Source organism: Hippoglossus stenolepis, chromosome 12 (assembly GCF_022539355.2).
Source record: "Hippoglossus stenolepis isolate QCI-W04-F060 chromosome 12, HSTE1.2, whole genome shotgun sequence".
Taxonomy (NCBI): Eukaryota; Metazoa; Chordata; class Actinopteri; order Pleuronectiformes; family Pleuronectidae; genus Hippoglossus; species Hippoglossus stenolepis.
Window position 1 is genome coordinate 8926430 of NC_061494.1, and position 23930 is coordinate 8950359.

Sequence of the window (23930 nt, forward strand, 5' to 3'; positions counted from 1 at the left end):
CTCTGCAGATTTCAGCCAGCTACCGATCACGATGGGGCTAAATACTGACCCCATGGACTAATAAAGAAAATCACCTCAGGCACGAGCCGCGGGGGTCAGAGGTAAAGGCATGGCTGGGAAAAACACAGGCCGCGGCTTTCGATCACTCCTCTGCCTAATTGAAATGACAGTTGAAGACCAGTGGGGGTAACAGTGTTTATTTACGTCTTTGTTACATGGTGAGCAAGCACAAAGATATGCCTGGCCCGACCAGTGATGACATCGCTCCCATATGCTGTCTGGCTCCGGGATCTCTGCACTAGTACAATAAGGACTTCCTGTCTGCCATCAGATTCCGCTGAATTCCGCCCAAGCCCGGGATGAGGCGAGGGGGATGCTGGGGACATGGTCTTTTTGAAAGGGTCCTGATCAAACGGATAATATGGACCCGGTCCCTTCTTTTCACCACCGACCCTCGGTCTGAGCCGCTCAGGGGCTGGAACAGGCTGTGATTTGCTGAAGCTGTAGCGAGGTTTGTTTCCTGTGCTTAAACCGTGATGGCCTTAGGGAGACGCTGGGTCTGACTGTCAGCACCCTGCTTCACTGTGCTGATACCAGCTTTTTCTGTAAAGACTCTGCACCCGCTGTAGTTGCAGGTTTCTGTACGGCTCATAATACAAGTAACAAGTACAGCACGATGTTAAAGTACATTTAACAACAACTGAAATTACATTTTATGATTTTTTTTAATATTTAGCAGCAGGTCAACAAAATAATTATATTTTTTATTTTATTTTTTAGATCTAATTAATTGTAATTCAGTGTGGCACAAATAACATCAATATATTATAATTCATGTTCAAGTTAAACAATGTAATCTTTTCAAGGATAGATTTTGGTTGTCAGGAAATTACAGCGTTGGTGGTTTTTCTTGTCTGCCTGGTGATGAACACATGCTCCAGTAGCTCTTAATGATCCAGAAGTAGATTGCTAATACAACAAACAGTGGAATACAAGTAGACGACAGCGAGCCAGAGGCTTAACCCTGTATTGCCCTCAATAACAACCAGAGAAAACCGAGAGAAGAGGCAAAATATAAGAATGGAAAGAACAACAAATAATGGAAAATGACACATTTGCAGTTAATGTTATTTTAAGCTCTGCTGAACACACAGGAACAATTGCTTTCCGGTCGACTATAGTGGTGTTAAAAGAAAACCGTGATGTTGCTATTTGAAGAAATGGGGGAAGATGGTATTCAAGCTCTCCTGTTTCAGTCGGGGTCAAGGTGAGAGAGCAACCTTCAGCAACCTGAGTAACAAAACAGCCTGCTGCTGTCTGGCGTGACTAGACATTTGGCATTAATGGCCTCCTGAGAGGATCGTCAGCACAGGAGGAAAAGAACACAAATACTCCCCTCTTACAACCGAGCAGTACAGAGGACTGAGGAGATTATGTGTGTGTGTGTGTGTGTGACAGCAGTCTACAAGAATGTGGTTTAAAGGATTACACCGATTTTAGATCCAGTGCAAATTTATTCTTAAAATTAGAGCACAGACACGAAAGCGATCCACGTCTCCAAAGTAGATCCCTGACCTAGATGCTCCACACTGACTCTTTGACGGAAGCTATTATCTGCTCAATGTGTAGTGCACATGGATTCTGACACCAGCGATAAACATGAATGGGATAAGTCAATGGTGCTGAAGTAATAAACCACCAGATAATGTATTTACAGGGGTAGTAATTTCCTGTGTGAAATGACAGGAATGTCAAATTTAGAAAAAGAAGTTCCTAACAGGAACAGCCCTTTGTGTCATGCAAATTCCAATAATGGTAAGAAGATGAATAAGCCCGTGGTCAGCCTATTCAGAGCAGGAAATGAGCAACTATTGTTCCGTCTTTCCTCATTTAGCCAGTGAGAAGGCTCCGGTTTCTATCGACACCTCATTCTGTGAAATTAAAGGATCGCTTCCCTGGTTTCCTCCAATGTTGGTGACATGCATGAACTCTGACAGCCGTCACAGGTGATTAACAAGCATAGAGTGCATTCGAAGCCAATGCTCTTCCAGGTTTTTGTAAGAGACACTCTCTGTGCGGGTTACTTACTCAAAGGTCTTTGTGTCATCATGCATCAGCACTTCCAGAGCTTCATAAATAGTTTACAGTGAGAGATGGTGGGAAGAAAGAACAGTTGTGCGTGTGTGTGAGCGGCGGAGCCCCCTCCCTCCTCACTAACTTACCAAATACAGTTTTTGTCTAGGGCTTTGTTTGTTTTTCAGCCTCAAATGATTTCCATCACCCTGAGATACATAATACACAAATATGCAGACATTACAAATTGTGTATGTGTTTCCAATAATGCGCCCAAAGAAAGGGGGGAAAAAAAACTAAATAAGACATCAGCGCCACAGCGCCTTCTGCATTTAATCTTCACAGCATAAATCATATAGCACCAGTCAGACAGGTTGGTACAGTGACGTGGATAATCAGGCTCCCTTCCCTGACGTTTGAGCCTTTATTTTTAGATCTGGTCTGATTTCTCCTGTGAACAAAACAGTCTAATCAAAACAGACAGCCTATAGTTTACTCATCACTCCAACTGTAAACACTTCCTCCTCTCTCACACAGTTTTGTTAAGCACGCACACACGCACGCACACACGCACTCACGCACGCACGCACGAACGCACGCGCGCACACACACACACACACGCAAACACACACAAACACACACAGTTCAGATAGTAATTACCCGCACAATCCAAATCCAAATTATTTTAATCAGATTTTCCATACACTGCTTTTTCTAATTTAGATTAAGTAGGTAAAGTACAAAGGTTTATATATAGACTATATAGATGAATATCAGACAAGACTTAATATTTCCTATTAAGACATATACAGACAATATATAACCTTCTTAATGAAGGTGACTACCAATAAGAGTGGGGACAAATTAGAGGCCTTCTCTTTGACTTCCCTGCCATCTGCAAACCCCTCCCCACTAATCTACAAACGGTACATATGGCAGTGTAGCTACGTCACCGAATGATGACAATAATGAGTGATTATCCACAATAAGCACTCGACAGGGAACTGGTGCACGGGCTGCTGTTTATATTTCAGCCACTGTTTATCACTTAAAGTGTTGGCCTCATGTTAAAGAAATACCAAAAACAAAGGGAGCTATACAGTTACAGCAGGGATCAACGCAGTGTTGTTAATGAATCGTTCTTTTCTTCTTAGTCGATAAAACCATCAGGATTTCTTCCCGAGTCCCATCTGTTTAATTCATGGTCGTTTCCAAAAAGTAAACACATTCCCTTCTCATTCAGCCATGGCATGAGTCTAATTAGAAGTTTAGCCCGTGCTCCCAAAAAAGGGTCACCAACTTTCAAAAAGATCAGATTTATGTACCCTTACATGGAGGTGATTTATTTGTGTTAAAAAAGAAAAAAAAACTTGGTCATGATTCAAATATGGCTCTCACTCTGCTCCCATAGTGGCAGCCAGCAGACAAACTCAGACTTGCCTCCAAGTCTTTGTCGACACAAATTTCTCCCATGAACTGTTTAAACTACAAATTAGTCATCTCATGACCTGATCAAAACCAATCACAGACCCTGTGATACTTTTAAACGGTTTGCCAGTATTTACCTTCCCTTAGATTAGGATTCGTGGCATGACAGGGGATAATTTCCCCTGACTGACCGACATGTTGATAAGTATAAATGTTTGATGACCATGTCGATACTTGTCTAAGATGAAATGAAACGCAGTAAAGGAACTTAAAAGACATTAATCACATTTCCTGTACAAAACAAGAATCACTTTCTCCCCCAAGAATCAAACTGACAAAATGAAAGTAGACAAAGCAAATCTTTTACGGTGTCAGGAGGGGTTTGCGTAAAATATTCTAAAGCTTTGGACCTCTGTCATGTCTCTGATGCCATTGCATTGACCTGTTGGCAAGCGTCACCTCCTAGTGCAACACTTCAATGAAAACCTCATGAGGCCACGGTAAATTTATCCCAAAGAAAAGATGTCCGTGAACAGTGCTGATTGTGGTGAGGCCCGTGACCATTGTTGCCATCTGCTCGCTATTTCCTCATGCAAAGAAGATAATTGAATCTGAAATCACTTTTCTCTCTTGGTTTTTAGAGTGAGGGTCATGTTTGTCACTGAAGTCTCCGCCACAATAGTTTGGGCAGTTGTTTGTGTTCTTTATAGAGCTATTTCCCCCCGTGGTTGTGTCTTGCAACATCTGCCCCTGGCCCCTCCAGATCAATATGGACCATCTAATAACCTGCCACACTTAATTAAAACCCCATCACTGCCTTTATGAGAGGCATCAAAGGGCACCGTGCCCAAAGGGGGTCATGCAGATAAGACTTCAATGGTGTGCTTTGCAGGGCCTCTGCACAATAGAGGATGCTAAAAATCTTTAAGCTGGTTTGGTGAAAATAGGTCAATGTTGGCAGCTGTGGGTAATGTGTTTCAGGCCTGGCCTGTGGTCCAGCATGCTGCTCGCCATATTTAACACCCTTTGTGCCATCCTCTCGGCACTAATCTGTCTTTTCACTGAGTGTTAAAATTAATTTGCAGTGATTTCTATGAGGGCACAGGCATCGTTAGGAAACCTCAAAGGGGCTACCAAGTGGACAAGTTGCCAATAGTGGGCCTTTGTCTTTGGTCTGCCCCTTTCTAAATGCCCATGACAGCAGCTTTGAAATGCCTGATGAGGCTCAGATGCTCTGGCTGTGGACATCACAGTGACCATACTTGTCTGGCTGTGAAAAACATCTCATGACAAAGACAAACCCAGCACGGCAAACAATACCACGGACTGGATTCCAAAACTGCCCGAGTCAGAGTCCAGCCTGCATTGCTCAGCGATGTGTCATGATAATCCTTGTTGGCCCTGAAATTTAAGATAAACTTAATTTGATCTGACTTTATTTCCGCGCAGATATCTCAAGTCCCGACAGAGCACATCAGGGAAAAAGAGATAACCACATCACTCAAGAGTGCTTAGGCATCTACATAAAATGGTGTTCCCATGGGAAAATTGTAGACAAAAGTGTTTAGTCGAAGCTTTCCAGTGGTGCTCATGATTCCATTAATTGTGTGCGGGGACAGTCAGAGAAAGGACTAGCCACGGAGGAAGCCACATCTTGTAAAGCAGGTCTGTGTGAGCCCGCTGCAGTCTGCTGCGTTGTATGGAGTCAGAGCTATTGTGCCCGTGTCTCTCATATCTTGTCTTTTAATCCATCTCCCTCTTTTATCTTTCTTTATTTAATCTTTCTCTCCACGTATACATCTCTCACTCTCTCACACATAAACTGTCTGTCGCCGCCTTGCCCCTAACCATTAAACAAGAGGGAAGAATTAATGACACAAACATCTCTGACGTCTGCCGGAGAGTGCACCCCCCGCCCCCCACCCCCACTCTTTTTTCTCTGTCAGCCTCACTCTCACTCTATAAAAAAGATAAACCCATAAACTTAAAAGAGAGACACAGAGGAATCAGAGAGGGGGAGACAATCAGCAAAAGAATACAAGTTAAAGGAGGGCAGCTGTGGGTGGGTGGGTGGGTGGGTGGGGAAGGAGAGTTCCTCTCATCAAATTAAACTTCCAACACTGTCAAGTCAGATTCCAGCAAACCAATCAGCCAATCTAAGACAAATGATTTTGTTGAGCTTTCCTGCCACACTGGGCGTGGGAACGGCACAGACTCTCGTAAAAAAAAAAAAGAGCCAGTAAATTATTTCCCTCCTGCTTCAAAGATCTGAACAACAAAAAAGGTTTGTGTTTATGTGTAGCGTTTCTGTTTTGTTGTCTGAGCCCGTCGGCCTCGGCTGGTTTCTACTGTGCGTGTGCGGGTGTAAACAATATTTGGGATCTACAGTACAGCTGCCTGCTCACGGCTGACAGGCTGAGAGATCTTTCATTCTCATAGATAAATAAAACTGTTCAAGGGTCATTTAAACCAGGGGGGGTCCCTGTTGCGCTTTGCTTTTCTCTAGGCGGCGTTTTTGATCAAAGTCCTCTGTAGGGCCGCTTTCCTCTCCCTTCCTCCACGCGCCACCCTTTCAGCCTCCCCTATCCCCCACTGCAACCCCCAAACCACGTCTGCCTTGCTGCTGCTAATCATTGGTGGTCTCCTGACTGCCAACAGTAATTGATTAGGGAGCGGAGGACTGGCGGGTGAGGGAGGGCTGGAGGGGAAAGTTCAACGCATAAGTTCTCAAGGTCACTGCCCTCTCCTTCCCCCCCCAGCCAAACTCCTTTTCTCATGCTATTAGGTATCAGCCACAGGGTAACTGCAAATATTTGGTGCACTTGGACTTCCAAGGGGTTTGGTGGTGGAGAGTGCAAACAGGAAGGCATGTGTAAGAAAAATGGACGCATCTGTGCAGGAGAAACTCGGCGGTGAGGAGAAGACTCCACTCCCGATGTGTTGATTACTCTGTTGAATGAGGAGATCAACATCCTCGGTTGAACATGCTTATTTTTGCAGACCCCCCCTCGCTGCCCTGAGAATGCCGCCACCGCCACGTTGTTTGGCCCTCTGCGGTCGCTCAACATCCTTGACAATATGAAGAGAGTTGTGGATGTTATTTTGAAGTAATAACTCCCTCCGTTCCCCCTAGTTTCACAGGAAGAGGTGACATTCCTTGCCTCCATGGAAAGTGACTCATGCTGCTGTCTTGTTTAGCATTATCCTCTTCTGTGAATTGAAGCAGAGAAGAAAAAAAAAAAGCCTCCATTTCTTTCTTCTTTTTTTTTTTTTGTGAGTGCAAGTTCTCTGTATGGCCAAACAGGGTCATGTTCACAACAGGACTTCTGACTAGCCCGGCCCATTGCCTGAGCATGGACCCAGATTCTCGATGCCTACGGAAACATGACTGTCGCAGGAAATGTTCAACATGTTTCACGGTGCAGCAACTGAGCGAGAGGTGCCGGTGTTTTTAGGAGCCCTCCCAGGCTGGTGTTGACGTTGGCTGCACAGCCGTCTGGGGGCTGTCCAGAATGGACCACTCTCTGGGTGTGAGAGCAGTAAAAACACACTCGGAGCATGCTCAGATACTCACAGACCTATGCCTGGACATGTACACCAACGTGCAAGGAAATCCAGTGATGCAACTTCGTGAGTGCGCAGAAAACTCAAACCAAATAGGCAAAGTTACAGATAAATGATTTGAATAGAGTGGGAAATATACCTCGTCACTAAGTGAGTGGAGACTAGTGGGTTTCCATGTCTGCCTCAGTCACTTCTCCCTCAAATGGCCCCTGGCTATGGCAGCTGTGAAGCATTCATCTTTGTCTGCTCCGTCACTTACACTGTCTCTCAGCATTTATCACAAGGAACTCGTTTTTTTTCATAAATCTGCCAGTGAGGTCACAGATTTTCAGCAAATTTCCAACACAACCCCTGTGAAGAAGGAGACGGAACATTAATCCTACAAGCATCTTTTCCTTCCCCTGCAGCTTACGTGTATTCAAACAGCATGTAAAAAGGATTAGGACAAAACCTGATATTCTTGCAAATTCAAGATCAAGATATCTTGAAAGCTCGACTCACTAGGCTGCGAATGAAAAGCACTTGTGTGGTTTAACTTTATCCAGACTTGTGAATACCAGAGGAGGTTGATCTAAGAAGTGGTGGTTTCTGTTTTATGTCCTTTTGGTGTTGTGCATCTACTCTCTGCTGCCTCCCTTTGTTGGGCATGCAGTATTGACCAGATGATGTCAAAGACCCATACTGCACAATGATTTAGTAATGAACAAGTAAAACCATTCAGCCTGCACACATAATATACGCCATTTTAAATGTATTGAAGTTCATTTGGTTTACAGTTGTTTCTAATTGGAAGTTTGGTTTCCTTTTTGGTTTTGCTATGTCACGCTCAAATCCAAGGTAAACTGAACCCAAATAGTTTCTCATCTGCCACACATTTTCTCCCAGTGGAAACCATCATGTGTGTCTCTGAATGGCATTGGTTTAGAAGCTCTTTGCATTCTACAACAAAGAGTCTTTAGCCGTGCACTACCAGTCTGTCAATAGTCAGCTGGACTCCCACTGGAAACACCTCGAGGTGCTGTAATTTGTGCCGAGCAACAAAATCTCCCTGGGACTACCTGAAGAGCCCAGTGCAGCTAAAAACACAGAATGATCTACTTCTCACTTAAATCGGTTGCCAGTGTGCTGAAATTAGGCTGCTGCACGCCAACAAATTGTTTAGCCTAATTTGAGATAGTTATTGTGTCTGAGGTCAGCTTTTATTTGGGAAAAAATAGTCAGTGTTGTTGTAACCCCCAATTAACACAACCTTTGTGGTAGGTTTTAATTAAAGCATAGAGCTGGGTTTTCCATATGAATGTGACACTTACTTTTATGGCAGAAGAAAGATATGTAGAATAACTTTAAACCCCTAGAAACTTAATCTGCCAGGTAAACGCCTTGCTTTTGAAAACTTGATTGTAAACACAGAAGCTAGAGGGGGAAAACAGGGGGGGTGGGGGGGTAGTAATGGAAGAAACGGAGGGAAGTAAAGTAATGGCAGAGTTAAACAAACAGAAGCGGCTCGTTTTTCACTCCAAAGAGACAATGCAATGTAAGATGGCGAATACTGCTGGAGGAGTAATTATTCCCGTCATTCTACTGTCACTTTTGGGTGTGAGAAGAAAAACATGGATATCATCTTTTTGTGTAAGCCCTCAATGTGGGTGGTGTGGTGAAATGGTTTCGAGCTTTTTCTGGATGACTTATCATGTAGCAGAGGACAGGACTGGGCCTGTGGAATGAAGGAAATGTCATCCGATGCCGTAGGGGTTGTATGAGCCAAGCATCCGCCAGCCCATATTCTCACCTGTTCCCAAACATGCTCTAAGTCCCTGACAGATGACCCGCAAAGGAACTGAGATCTGACTTGTAATAATATCATCATATGCCCTGACACGCACACACACACAACTAGTTTTTATAAGTGTTATTATTATTTATCATCATTTTGTTTTTTGTGTTGTGCCAAGATTGTATTTTGGCAGGGTATCACTGTCTTATTACAGCCCTTTGAAACCAGAGCTGTGATGGTAATGGTGCTGCTTACCATATCAAAGCATGCTGATTAAGCCCAGCATTCATTTCAAGTGTTCATCTGACCCTGCAAGCATGAATTGGTCCATTTTATTCACTCCTCTCCTAAGCAACGCATGTTGCAGATGAGTGTGAACCAAAGAGCGGTGTGTTCAGCAGTATAGCCGGTGTATGGTCGGGCAGCCGCTGCAATGGCGAGTGCAAACGCAGAGACGCTGCTGCATCGTAGACGCCCCTGGAGAGAGCGCACTCGTCGTCTTTCGTGCAGGCTGTTCTGCTGCTCGTGTTTGCCATGTGAGGAGAGGGATTCTCTGCGGGAGCAGGAAATGAAGATTAATGGGGGCCCTCAGCATCCACACTTGGATCAACGGGGATCAGGTGAGAAGGAGGCTATCCAGATTACAGTGGAGGATCTGGGGATAGTTAACACCAGCTTCAGCCTGCTTGACGAGGACCCCCTGACCTCGCGGAACAGCATGGCCCGCTCAGCGAGCTCTGTGTCTGTTTGCCCAAGGGCTCTGAAAAAGAAAGGGCTGAAGCCTCTGTCTTCACTCCCTATACAGCTTCAAAGTGAACCAGCCATGGCTTCTACTACTGGAGAAGATGATGAAGAAGATGAAGAAGACCCACTGCTGTATGACAGTGGCACTGACAGCACACCGGCCTCTGGAAGTCTCCTGACACCACCTGTCATTAATCTGATTCCACCCAGTCCCTCTGACGTCGTTGACGACGACCAGTTCTTTGACATCAACTCGGAGGAGAGTGTGGCACATACATCTGGCTGTGATGGGAGCTTTGCTGCTGGTGACCAGGAGAGTTATGAGGAGAAGATGGAGAGTGTGGAAGCAGAGGAGCCGAATGAAGGACTCCCAGTGGATGAGAATAAGGTCGGACTTGATAACGCAGCTGAGCCGGAAGAGGGCCCAAGTGGTCGGTTTGAAGAGGAAGGAGAGTCCGTGCCAACCAAAGAGGAAACAAAGACCAGGATCTTGCGTAGCGCCTACCAGGTGGCTCCACTCCCCGAGTACCCTCAGAGAAGTGAGTGTAACAGTGATAACATCTCCAGTGCTGGTTCACTGGAATTCACATGGTTGTTTACTCAAATTAGCTTCGGAGGTACCTTCCTAATGTTGAGCCAGGTTTATCAGCGGAAGAAGCAAGACTAGCTTTATCAGTACTTTCCAACATCTCCATCATGGTCCTGTTTACTGTTTGTGTGAAATAGAAAATCAGACGTTGTGGTTTACCGAGAAATTAGTAGCAGCTGTGCCTAATGACTGCATGCTGCAACTATTTTACTAATAATAAATTCTTGGGGATTCTTAAATGTATTAGCAGCGTCTAAAAAAAACACAATAACACATGTTAATTCAATTATTTTGATCTATCACAGAGAATATTTAGGACAGACACAAAAATAAAAAATAAAATCTCCCTGTGAAAAAGTAGTGACACACACGTGGAAGACACTGATGAAGATGTCAAGGTGTCACGATAGCGTCAGGGTGCTAAACAAAAATCACGTAATCTTCGCAGCAGAGTTAATACGTCACTTCCTGCCTCTGCCTGCTGCTCCCGGCCGCTCCACCTCTCGCCTGAATAACGTGGAGGATTTGATTCTGTTGTGAACGCGTCTGTGCAGAAAACCTCCCACTGTGTTGTGCATGTGTGAAAGGCCAACTCTGGGTAAACTTCTCCAGATTTTACCCGGAGGTCATGTCTGAAAACGGCTACACTGTCATGGCTTAGTGGGACAATGAAATCAACAGAGCCAATCTTAATGTTGACAAGTCCGCTGAAATGAAAAAGTCGTATCTCTTGACTTAAGGTACATTTGATATTGTATTCTCTGTCTAGCATCGGGTAAAAGAAATCAAGCATATTTACAAAAACGTCGAAGTATATGTTTGAAATTCTTTTATGTTTCAAAGTAAATTTTTGTCACAATGGTTTTCTTGGTTTCTTTCTCCGTCACAGGAAGCTTCAACACTGGAATAAATCTTCTGTCTTTTACTGAGCACAACTTGGGTGAGTTTTTTTGAAGTAAGACAAGATAAGATAAAATAATCCTTTACTTGTATCACAGTGGGGGAATTTGCAATATTACAGCAGCGAGAGGGAGGGCAGTCAAAACTGAGCAAACCATTATAATTTAAACCCTTGTTTCCATTTAGGCAAACTCCAGGTGAGAGGTAAATAGCACCAGACGATGGTTGGCTTTATCCAGCTCATGTTGAGCTCATGTGTTGGCTCTTCAGTTTGATCTCAGTCCCCATTCAGATAAAATTGCGGTCATTATGTGACATGGCTACAGTACCTCGAACGTCTCCGTTGGGAGTTGCAGAAGTTCCCCTTTGTTGGAATCCCTTTTTAGCCATTGTGTGTATTCCCAGTGCGTGGCTGGGCAGGCGGTTCCCAGGTTTTGGGTTCCTGTGACTCAGCATGCTCTCCTCTCTCGGTCGTCTCTCAAAGAGCTTACTTTCTTTTCAAACAGAAGGAGGACAATAATACTGGAAACGATAAGCATCGCATTTGCCTATCCATTACATAAATGTGCTGAAAAGTGCTGACTCTAAAGCTCTGCTTTGTCGTTAACCCTGTGTGTGTCGGTGTGTGAAGAGTTGTCAAACTTAGTCACGCACCAAACCGAGCAATCTCAGTTTGGTGCATGACAAACGTCTGTATGTGTGCGTGCCTGCAGGGATGAATGTTTGTGCTAACCAGTGAAGGGTGAGTAAACTCACTGACACTTTGAATTGTCCAGACTGAGTCGACTCAGACTGGGAACGATGTCCGTCTCTCCATTACTGGTGATTTCACCCTTTAAGGCAACACCAGACTGTGTCCCTCAGCCTGCCCTAAATGTCCTGTCGGTTTTTTTGTTTTGATTGGGCTTTTCCTGGAAGACTGTAGCAGTCTGAACATGGCTGTGACAAGGTAGGGTGGGAGTATTTCTGTACCGCCATTACCATTCTCAGACAGCTGTCCATCCTGTGTCCAATGAACGGAGGAAATAAGTCACAGGGGCGACTGGAAGGGATTTTCTCAGAATTTCTAAGACACAGTTATGTCTGAGGTCAGCTAGAGGAGGGTGCTCTGACATGTCCACACATCTAGCCAAGACGCATCACTTCTCTCACTTGGCTGTTCTAGTTGTATTTTACATGGAGAGTCTTCAGAGTTTGCTATCCGTACGCCAGACTTTATGATCCTCCACAGAGTGACTCACAGGGCAGCCAGGTGATGAAGAGAGTGCCAGCTCGCCGCCCCCCCTCCTCCTTGTTCTCCACTGTCTCTCCAGGACCCAGACAAGATTCCAATGCTGACACACATAAACCAATTACACTGTCTTATCTGATTCTGACTCCATCTAAACTCCCATCCATGTCAAACTGGCCTTTGAGAAACAGGCCCCTGAAATGAAAAACATGTGTTTAAGAAATTAGGCAGAATTTTTTTGTTTGTAAACTATTTGAAAAGACTACTGTTCTTTAAAGGGGGGCCCCTGATGCTTCAATTTGTGAAGGTATAAAAGTTAAAGTGGTTATAACTTAGAGCCACAAAACATTCCAGCATCTATCACGATCACATCACAGCGCTGTGTTGCCTGAGAAAGCTGGGGCCCAGCTCGGATGCCATATTCTCAGCCTCATTCGTCTTGCTTGTTATGATAGCAGTGAGAAAAAAAAAAGATATCTGCTCGCTGACCAAATGACATTTGGAAAATGTAAGAATATGTGCTTTCTGTGGGAAAGAACTTGGATTGTCAGAGAAGTATGTCATCAACCAGACAAGCGTTAGCGTGTCTGACAGGTTGCCAAGCAACCCGGTCCAGTATCAGCACCAGCTAATGTGCTGCGAATAGACCTGATGACCTCTACCCAGACAGAGGCAGATTAATTTGAACTAAAAGGAAACTATAGGATGTGTTCTAATGCCTTTGTTGACTTGTTTTCTCCATCACTGTGCAGATGACCCGAGCAACAGAGATGTGAGCTGCTCTGACGTGCTGAAGGCCGAACTTCGACCTCACGCTGCCAACATGGACACAGTCACTCACCGAAGGGTATAAAGACCACTCAATGGACCTTTTTTGTCCAAAAGGTTTTCTCATGATCTCACATATCACATGCTCCATCTATAGCAAACAAGGCCCACTCTTGCACTTTTAATGTATTTAAGAACTATCTCCAGCAAACTCACTACACATTCCTTGGTGCTTTATCTGATTTAGACTGTGACTGTGTATTGCAACTCATTAAGTTAAAAATACCGACGGACTGTAAATCGATTAGACCGGGCTGGATCCTGGTTCGAGTTTTTAACTGAAATGTGTGTTACGTGACAGAGACCAATAACTCGCTCCTGCAGTCTTGAGGACACAATAACCAGGAGCGCCACCTTCCATGCGTTCACCCATACCACGGAAAAGGATGAGGAGGGGTCGCCGCGACAACGACGCAGAACCATCGGTGAGTGTGGTCTTATGTTCCAAACACGGCTAGTCTAACATTTCTGATTATGGTTGAAGTATGATTCAAAAAACAATTTTACAACTCTGTTTTTCATGCAGCATCAGTTCTGCCTCAGTCAAAGGATCAGAATGGAAACTTCCCTGAGAAGGTACTGTAAACCATCAAAGCCGGGCCTTCAGGGTGGCATCAGCGCACAGCCCAGAGCTGCTGCAATTACTGAATATGCTCTGTTTATATTTCCCAGCTCCCTTGATCTGTCAAAGCAATGACTCTGCAAATAGTCTCAGGATTTTAGTCTTTTTGTCCAGGATTTGCCAAGCAAGATTGCTCGTATCCTTAGCAATCCAAGTGTTAGCTGAAACACAAAACGGAAAGAAAAATAACTTTCCTTTTCTTTTTTTTTAAAAGGCAAATTGCTCACGTCCTGCACTTATTATCTCCATGCATTATCAGCTGTCTTATTTTTCTTCTGGTACCCCATCAATTACATATGACTCATGTATGCAACATGTAGCTTATGCAGCAACGCCTGACTCCAGAGCCCCACACTGGGACCCCAAATTAGATGAAATGACTGAAACGAGGGATTATTGATGTCGTTTTTCTTGAATTATGATCTAACAGGGGTTTTTTTTCTCAGAGTCTCTGTCTAATAACACATAATAGTAAAACAATCTGTAAGACAAGGGAAACCTCTCACCCCAATTTATCTAATCACTCCAGAGTCACCTTGTAAAGCCTCCTCTGGCAGCGGGGATCTCTACTTTTCTTCCCATGAACACCATAAACAAAGAATCTGTGACTAAGGCAACAATTACATGGAAACCTGTGTTTAGGATCCCTACCAAGATAAACATGTCTTTGTATTTTTTAAACATTTGTTTACGGTTGTGCCGAAACATGGATATCCAACATAGTCATACTTTGAATGAATCAATGACGCAGACCAACTGCCTTGGAGTTAAACCATGTTATGTCTTGATGTCTTTCCGCCCACTAAATAGGTTTTTGCATGCAGGAGTTAGAGTCTGAATCATCTCCGTGCATCATGTTTCGCTCCCTTTGCAGTCTCCAACCGCCGCTTATGTTTTTGTGTTGAAAATACGTATCACATCTCTTAACAATGGTATAAAGAGCATGCTGCCTGTGTGTAGAGCGCTATGGTAAAACAATATCGGTCATGACACACGTTTCAGTGTAGTGTGGTGTGCAGAAAAGCTGTTATCCCCATGGCACTCCCTCCATGGCCGAGCGGAATGAGGTATAAGCAGCAGGTATGTAACCGCTCCTTCTCCCCAGGATGTGGACAGGCAAGTCGCCAAATGTCTCAGGGAGCTGAACACAGAAGAAGTCTGCCAGTGGTTTACCAATATTGGACTGCAGAAATGTCTCCCCTGCATCAAAGGTGAAACTCATTCTTCTCTCTCCTCTCCCAGCCCCGTGGCTGCCTATCTGATTCAGATTTATCTTTACCTCAAATCAAATAAACTGTTGTTTTCCCATGAAGTCAAAGGAAAACGTGATCGGGAAGAAATTAAAGCTGACACCTGCACAAGCATAAATCCATTTCAGTCTCAGTATGCCAGAGGTTTATGCAAATGTATTAGTCTTACTGTCTTTAATATCTCCTGCAGTCTGTGCTTTGGGTTAAAATATTCAGTTTTTCCTTCAGTTGCTTTCAGACGTTTCTAAATAGTCCAGATGTGTAAAATATCTGATAATATTTATTGCCTTAGTAATTCTGACACACTGAGTAACCTGAAAATCCTAATCCATCACAAACTGACACCATTTTGAAAAGCTGCTAAAAGCTAATAATATAACACAGTAAAACTTAATATATTTCTCTAAAAGCTAGCAGTTAAATTTTAATGTTCAGATTTTTTCGGCTTTCTGTTCATAAAAATGTCACCTGTATATTACTGCCAGTCCAGTTTCCACATGCTCTCAGACAAAAACTAGCTGTCAGGTCTTTTTCATTTGTTTTCTTTAGGAATTATCGTGCCTATACAGTACATGTCTTGATGTATGTGCTGCAGGTGTGTGACTAAATGTTTCCCTCTCAGACGCAAAGCTGTGTGGCGCAGACATAGCTTCGGTAGACGTGAACACTTTGGACATCCTCCACGTCACCTCACTCGAAGATAGAGAGCAGCTGCTGTCGGCTATTTACAATGAGCTGCATCCTCCCAGCACCATCACCCAGAGACTGGACTCTCTGCTGGGTACACCTCAATCTTTACAACACATACACATTACCCAGATATTGTGCAAATGAAGATTGTTAAAGAGATGACGAGTGTTTTTTTTCCTTTTATTTTGGGTAAAAAAAAAAGAATCCTCAGGTCCCAATAATGTTGAGACGTTCACTGCAACGTTGGTTTCAATGAGCAAGTCTACGTCTGCTCCTCACATGAGCTGCCTCAGCATGAATCGACGTTCCCTCAAACTCAGGTGCAGCCGCAGCTCTGACACACGTACATACCAAATGTATTACACAAATAATGACATCAGCTATTATTTCTCATTGCAGAAACAACAGCCAGAACTACATGGTGCAGAAGAATTCTCAGCTCATAGAGATCACTATTAATGGTGAGTAACATTTAACTAGAATGTCGCTAAGTAGAGGTGCATACCACCATCAAGGCCCAAACAGTCCATTTATGAAACCACATTGTAATTCACTGGATCCTGATTTGTATTTGGATCTGCACCAAATTCCAAACACTGATAAATATCAGACCCCTAAATATACCTTCAAGAAAGTGAAAACAAATCTAGGATCTGCCCCCTGATCCAGATCAACACCAAAATGTAATGGGTTCTTACTTCTGCCAAGTTTTGTGGTAATCCATTTAGTAGTTTTGGCATAATTCTTCTAACAAACAAACCCAGAGGAAAACATAATCTCCTTGGTGGAGGTAAATACATGCCTTGTATAATGAGCTGAGAGAATGTAAGAAAATGTGATCTATGGGATTTTATTGCATGTGGTGGATGTGAACATTCATGTGAATGCAATGGACTATGCAGACATTGTGTGTGCAGAAATCTGTCTGAACATATAGGTTTACATTGTATTTAAACTATCCCCTTGTGCATACGGTTACCTCATACATCATGGAGCCTAATGGATTGTCACGCTGTGTTGCAGCATCAGAGCGGATCGTTCATCTTAGAACCCCAAAGGAAACAGCGGTGGGGAAAATCATGGATTCCTGTATCAAAATGCTGGGCGTGACAGAAGATAAAAGTCTATTCGCACTGAAGGAAAAGCAAGGTGCTCGATACATGATTTACACAACATAATATAGTCTTTATCACACGAAAGACATTTACTCTTTATGTCTCCTGCATCTATTCCCTGATTTTAAGGCTCTTCAGAGGAGCTCCCACCAGATCAGCAGATCGGGAGTCTACTTACATCGACGTCAGAGAACAGACAGTTGGAGCTGCATTTGTGTAAAATGGTAGATTTCTATGATATAATACACAGTAGACAATTACACTGCCTGCTAAATACCAACCCACAAAAACAAAGAGAGCCTCCTCACAAAGTTATGCTTTTTCATTATAGGAGAAACCAACCGCTGCCTCCCCGAACAGCCCAGAAGTCGGCAACTCCAATGGAAATGGTAACACCAACAAAAACATCCAGGGGAACCAGCTGGCTAAAGAGGAGAGGATTAGAGAGCTAAACCAACAAGTGGACTCACTACAGAACGTCATCTTTCAGGTAAATATTTATGTTCTACTACAGCTACAGCTACAGCTACAGCTACAGCTACAGCATGAGCAATAGACTGCACCTAAAAACACTGTAGTCATGTAATAATAAGTATCATGACTTGAGTTCTTTGACCCCCAAGGTCCAGGAGCTCCACCACGGCCTGGTAGCGTTTTGTTCCGAGTTAAAGAACATGGATGGAGATGTGAATGTGGACAGGCTTGGCTCAGTCGAGCTGAAGCAGAGGCTGGAGTCGCTCAGAAGTAAACTGAACGACAAGAGGCAGAGTCTGCAGAACCTCAGAGACAACATTAATAACTCCGCCGCTCTTAAGAAGAAGTAGGTGGACCGTCTGTTATTTAGTAGCATGTTTGATAATACAGAAAACGTTATTAAAGAGTACGGTCTGGGTATTTTGTGGTTATTTGAGTTTCCCCTTAAATAATGAGCCATATCTGTTTTCAGGTGATATTTTTTACCACTGCTTTGTTGGTTGGTTTTTAGAATGCAGTGGGAGGATGCAGTATGGGTCAGTTAAGAACCCAATACGTTTTGGTGCGGATCTGGATGAGGGGGCCCATTCAGGAACCTTTTACCACTTTCTTTGACATCATGAGATCGGCTGTTTTGCCACATTTTCCTAGATTTTTTTATAAAAATCAGACATGTTGAGGGGGATGATATTTATCAGTTTGTGCATTTTGGTGTAGATCCAAATACAAATCAGGATCTAGTGAATTTAAATGCGGTTTCATAGGGGGACAGTTCTAGTTTGTTATATGGAATAGAAAATAAAAAGTTTGTCCATTACTGACGATCTAAAAGAAAAACTGCTGGGATTTCAATTTTACATTTATTATTTTCCAATAAAAACATCTAATAACCACACTTATTGCCTTTAACAACTTGTTTCAAAAGATAAAATTAAATGATCAAAAGATACACAGACTGATTACAGACCCCAAAATACCCATTGTTCTGAACATAATGTAAAATGTGACTCTTTGATGGTTTGTGTTACTTGTGTTTTATCTATCCATCCACGCTTAACAAGTTAAGGTGCTGTAAACATATAAAGTAATTGGCTGTAAACAAGTACACATGTAGCTACAAGTTTCATAAGCCACGTTATATGTTCTCAATCTTTTCTGAAAAGTGGCCTCTTGTCATTCAGACAGCTGGAGGTCCGTCTCTTGGAGAAGATGAAGCTGAACTGCCAAGTGTTCAAGGAGGAAATCTCCATGGTGCACCTCAACCGACAGGTGGCTCACCTGCAGAACGCTCTGCAGGAAAGCAAGGTACCGCTGATCCAAATGAAGCCACTAACATCTTTCCCACATTATTTGCACGGATGCCGAATTAACCTAACAAGCGAAGGGGTCTGGTGCTCAGTCAGCAGAGTGTGATCAACAGCATGTGAAACACAGTCACACCGAAATGTGGGAAAGCTGTTTGGTCTGAGTCAGAGAATGTTTTGACTGCTAAAAATAGACAATGAGAAACTGAGATTTGCACCAAAACAGCACGAGTTATCGAGAGAGGCATGTGTGGTATGGGATTCTAAAATCTTACTAAAAACCAGTTTGGTGTTTTTGGAACATAAATCCAAAGCAAATGCTGTTTAGATGATCTGTCTTTAGCCATATAAGAGCAACTTGTGTAATATAAACAGTACCACTAGTATTTCCCTGAGAAATAAAGTTCCCTTTCTAGAGGATGAAGAGAAGTATAGCATATATGTGCTCATTTAATTGTCCAGTGGTTCCTTCCTGATGTGTTGGGCCGTCACTTAACACTCACTCATCTTTGATCTTCTCTTCACTGTTCCCCTGATTGACAACACAATGCTCCTTTCAGCCCACTCTGTTCCGTTAAGCTGTGCCGTTGTGAGAGCGGGGCACACAAGAATGAGTGAAGTCCTTTGGATGAACACGCACTTTTTTCCGAGAAAATGATGTCTAGCGCCGACATCCGAGAGCCTGTGACCATACCAACAATGGAATGTGTGTGACAAAAGCCACTGGGGGAGCGCAACGGAGAAATGGGCCAGGGTGTGTAAAACTATCTGCATCTATCCCCGGAGGAGCCCACTTCTTTTTTAATGTGGCTCTTTTATCCCGTTGGAGAAGCCCTAACGAGGTGCCATGAAAGGACACACGCGGCTTCGGCTTTGAAAGGTGCCCCGTGTCACGTTGCCGCCCCAGGGCCACGCTTTTTTAGGTGCTGAGTTTGTGGGAAAAGCAGCAGCGCTAATGTTTATCATATGATCTAATCAGAGTTAACACACAGGTCAGAGCTGAAGAGCAGCCTGGGAACTGATGGAGCTGCTGCTCTAATAAGGAGCAGACCGCCCCGTGTTTGGTCTTGTAGGCCGCCCCGCATTACAGACAATAAGGAAATATTTCATCATCGGCAGACTAATCTCCGGGATCTATTGCAACTGGAGAGCATCAATAAAGCGGCCGAGAGGGAAGGAGAAAGAGAAACAGAGGGAGGGAGCAAAAAGGGAGGAGGGGAAGGACAACAAATGGAGGAAATGATTTAAAATAAGCAGTTTAGCTTGGACAACCCAAAAAACTTCAGACAGACTATTAAAGAGGGGAAATTGGAAGAATTACTGTTTCACCCACTTTTTAGTCTCACGTGTTCTTTGAGGATGGATTGTGGTTTAAGGGAAAAATCTGCCACCTCTTTGCCATGGCAGGCTCCTGTTAGGGTGTCTCCAGTTTTTATATAGAAACGATCATGATACGTGTTGCGGTTGATGGATGTGGTCAAAATTGTCTCCCGTTACTCCGTCCCCCATTTTCTACCCCGAGGTTCATTGTGTTTAAGATCCCTGCTGTCGGAGCAGCCAGTGCGTCTACATCCATTATGACAGCCCTGACTTTGTAACAACTAACACCCATCATCGTGAATGAAACGCAATCTCTTCCATTTAGAACTGATGGTGTCTGGCCTGTCAGAGAATCATTTCTCACACCGTCCTTCCAAATATCATGTTGTGGCTCTCTGTGATCGAGGGAAATTATTCTCTTTCAGAAATTTGCAATAAGGAAGTAACCAAACTCTTTTTCTGGTGAGCTTATATTTACTTTTCCCCTCCCGAGTTATTATTTCTGTCTTGTGTCACCTCTGTGATCCTCAGTGGTCGTGGTTTAATTGCCTAAAATCGGTCCACCAGGATATGTGCCCTGAGTCTGGCCCAGGTAGGTCAGGATTTGCTCGGATCTTGGGGATAAATAAGAAGAATATGAAGAGAAAATTCCTTGGGCTCTTGGCGTGTGTCCAACACTGAGGCAAACTAAAAGGGAAAATGTTGTGTATCAGAGCGGGCTTCTCAAGGGGCTTCGGACGCGTTTCCGTAGATATATCCTGTCTGGCCCACTTGTCTGAGCAGAGAGAAGCCTTCGCTTTGACCCCTGACCCCGGTGAGGCGGCATCTATTGCTGCGAGGCATTCACACGCCATCCAGGGAGAGGGGGGAGTATGCCAAGAGGCTGGATAAGGGAACACTGGAATTCAGTGGTCAGACTCACAAGTTTTTTCTGATCCCTGCAAGCTACTTGTGGTGTGATCTCTCCCAAAGCTAATCATTACATCTTGGTGGTCTCCTGGCTTCGACGCAGCCTCAGTCTCGTGGTCTATCGGGGACCTGAGGTATCTTTAATCTTTGAAGCTTCATTCTAAGAAGTATAGTTACAATTTTATCTCAAGAGAGTTTAAAAGGTCCTGGAACTTTGAAAGTTTTAAGGATCCTGACTCAATGGGGCACTGTTAAAAATAATAATATAACAGATTTCACTTGATTACTTTGTTTACGATTTGCCATTCACTATAAAGGAATCATTTGAGATTTTGGGGAAAAAAATGTTTTCTTGTTGATTGTTAGATGAGAAGATTCATATCACTCTCATCCAGTCTCATTTCGTGTTTCAGTATTTCATCTAATGCAGTGAGCTTGGCTCTGTCCCAAAACAAATGAATCTGCCTACCTGCACCTCTATAACTCACTAATTAGCATGTTTGCACATTTTGTTTAATCTGCATAAAAAAAGCCTATAAATAAATAACGTGTGGCCTTACTGGGAGTTAGTTAACATGTTGGAAACTCATGGTTCTGACTAGAATCCAAGAAGTCACTGGGTCACAACGTCACATTTGTACATTCCAGGTATTTTAAACATTAAACAAACAATGAATTAATTTTATTTTAGATTTTAGGTGAGTTTCTGATGTGCTGGTGGGTGGATATCTTTGGACTGAAAAACCAAACCGAAAAACTCATTGTAGGTACCATATTACAATATAGACTCTGTGTATCTGATTTCATTTCAGGCTCAATGAAAGCATGAAATTGGCCTATAAAAACACTAATTCGGTCACAGAGTATTTTCATGAAATCCACCACATATGGGAAACGTGTTAAGATCTGAAACATTTGCATTGTAGCTGTCTGTACCTCTGCATCTGTGAATGTGTGTGTGTGTGTGTTTCATTCAGGAGAAAACTCGGAAAAAGAGTGTGGCCATCGGCAGCCTGAGCCAGCTGGTGTCACAACAGTCTCCGGCCATGCTGCTGCTGGTGCAGGAGAACCAGGGCTCTGATGGACGTTATGGCTTCGCATGTGGCTACAGAGAAGGCAGCGGACTGGTGGTGGACAAGGTGGACAACACGCACCTTTGTGTAGATGACAGGTAAACACACTCTTTGAAAATCATTTCAAGCCAAGTAATTTATCCAGGCTTAATTTGATAGTGTTCACGGAGGCCACTTAGTGAAAGGCGTATTCGGTGTCTCACTCATCCCACCCATTTCTTTCATCGCTCCACTATTCTATGCTTGGTAGCTATGGAAACCCATCAGATACTGGCCCCAAAACAAACAAACACTGTAACGCAATACTTGAATGCAGAAGAGTGTGAAAACGAGCAGATAAAAGAACCTCATAAAATTGTGTGCACACAAACACACACACACACACTGTCAATACTAACCTCACTTATCACATCTGTGCCAATGCTCTTGACATCTTGACACAGCTGATGAAAAAATACAAAAAAGTTGCCATTAGCCTGTCACTTACTGTATATGTGAGTGCCTATGAATACAAACTAATGAGGGGATTCGTTTATTTATTGTGCTATGTGTAATTGTGATGTTTTTAATATTTCCCCAATGATTTGTTGCTTGTTGAATAAACATTAATAAGAGAATGCTGGCACAAGAAAGGAGTAAAGAGACAATCCTCCTTGTTGGCTTTTTAGTTACAAAGTTTAACACATTCTTTATGTTGTGTATGTTATGTGTGTGTGTGTGTGTGTGTGTGTGTGTGTGTGTGTGTGTGTGTGTGTGTGTGTGTGTGTGTGTGTGTGTGTGTGTGTGTGTGTGTGTGTGTGCGCGTGTGTGTGTGTGATTGGCCCCACAGACTGGTGGAGGTGAACGGTGTGCCGGTAGTCAACTTCACACAGGAAGAACTGACTGACCTCCTGCTGCAGGGACCCAGCGCTCAAATAGTCGTCCTCCGCCAGCCTCCGCCCACGCTCACCTGCCAGCCGCACCTGGTCCCCCCCGATCCAATGCAAACAGTCTGCCCAGAGAGCGATGTGGTCGCCATGGAAACCCCTCCACGACGAAAAGTGATGGCCATCTGATGACACAGCGGAGAGGAACGAACAGTCACGATGAGGATGTTAATGTTAAATTGTAAAAGTTAAACGGTTTAAATGAGTTGTCGTATTGTAAATGACATAATGTAAAATGCCATAGCATCTTTGTTGTTTACCTCCATATGTGAACTGGTTTATTGTATTGATGTTCTTCATAGATTGTTGCCAAATGTATTTTAGTAAGGGATGTCAAATAGTAATGCGGCAGTTTTGTGTGTTTTCTATCTTCCCCATATGTACATCACTTTGTTCTTGGTAGATAGTAATGTATAATCCACATTGGTTTAATGTATGTGCAGAGCAATGCCTATGAAAAACATGTTTTTGGAAAAAGAAAAGGAGGGAATTATATTCACTACTGCACTTTTTTCTATTTGGCTCTCTCCTGGCTCCACATCATATTTGTGGCATGAGGGAATATGAAAAGGAAAAAGAGGAAACACAGATGCAGATAGAGCTTCGCTCCCGTGGACATGTGATAAGCATCCAGCAGACTTCTTTTTAAGCATCCAGCAGACTTCTTCAACAACACCGCGAGCCTCTGCAACTTCTTAAAGAACTGGATAGAAACTATGTGACATACTGTAAAGACACGTCTGCAAAATCTGTATCATGTTTGCAAGCTCTCTCTTTGCAGAATAGACACCAAGATGGACTGGAGTGTTCGGAGTTGCGTCTCCCCCCTTTGCATGTTGTAATGTAATCCACAGTGCTGTCGGAATTAAACCCTTGGGCCCGGAAATGCCTCATTTCTCAGCCTTGTTCTCCCTCGTTAAGTGGCAGTGGATCATGCAAGTCTGACAGAAAAAACAGCACAGACGCTCCCAAACCCTGACCCAGACCCCGAGGTCCAAAGAGCCTGAGAGGAGAAGTGATGAGACCAGTTTGACTTGTCAGCTGATGAGAAAGGTCACAGATCAGTCAATACGTTTGCGAGTTAACGCTTTGTGCAATCGAAGGCAAAATAAGCTC

General features: G+C 43.6%; 1 protein-coding gene across 1 annotated transcript; it reads left to right on the forward strand.

The window, feature by feature from the left end:
- The first annotated feature begins 9230 nt into the window (after positions 1-9230).
- LOC118118639 lies at positions 9231-23714 on the forward strand. The gene is made up of 16 exons (XM_035171789.2): positions 9231-10122; positions 11062-11112; positions 13056-13150; positions 13433-13556; positions 13658-13707; positions 14859-14964; positions 15626-15784; positions 15896-16013; positions 16093-16154; positions 16717-16842; positions 16938-17032; positions 17140-17298; positions 17432-17628; positions 18464-18587; positions 21793-21986; positions 22718-23714. The coding sequence occupies exons 1-16, from the start codon at positions 9273-9275 to the stop codon at positions 22941-22943; spliced, it is 2736 nt and encodes a 911-aa protein (XP_035027680.2). The 5' UTR covers positions 9231-9272; the 3' UTR covers positions 22944-23714.
- The last annotated feature ends 216 nt before the right edge of the window (positions 23715-23930 follow it).

Coding starts and splice junctions, on each gene's coding strand:
- LOC118118639 (XM_035171789.2), top strand. CDS start 9,273: ATGGCGAGTGCAAACGCAGAGACGCTGCTGCATCGTAGACGCCCCTGG. Junction 15,785..15,895: donor GAGACTGGACTCTCTGCTGG/GTACACCTCAAT, acceptor TAAAAAAAAAAG/AATCCTCAGGTCCCAATAAT. Junction 16,843..16,937: donor CGCACTGAAGGAAAAGCAAG/GTGCTCGATACA, acceptor CCTGATTTTAAG/GCTCTTCAGAGGAGCTCCCA.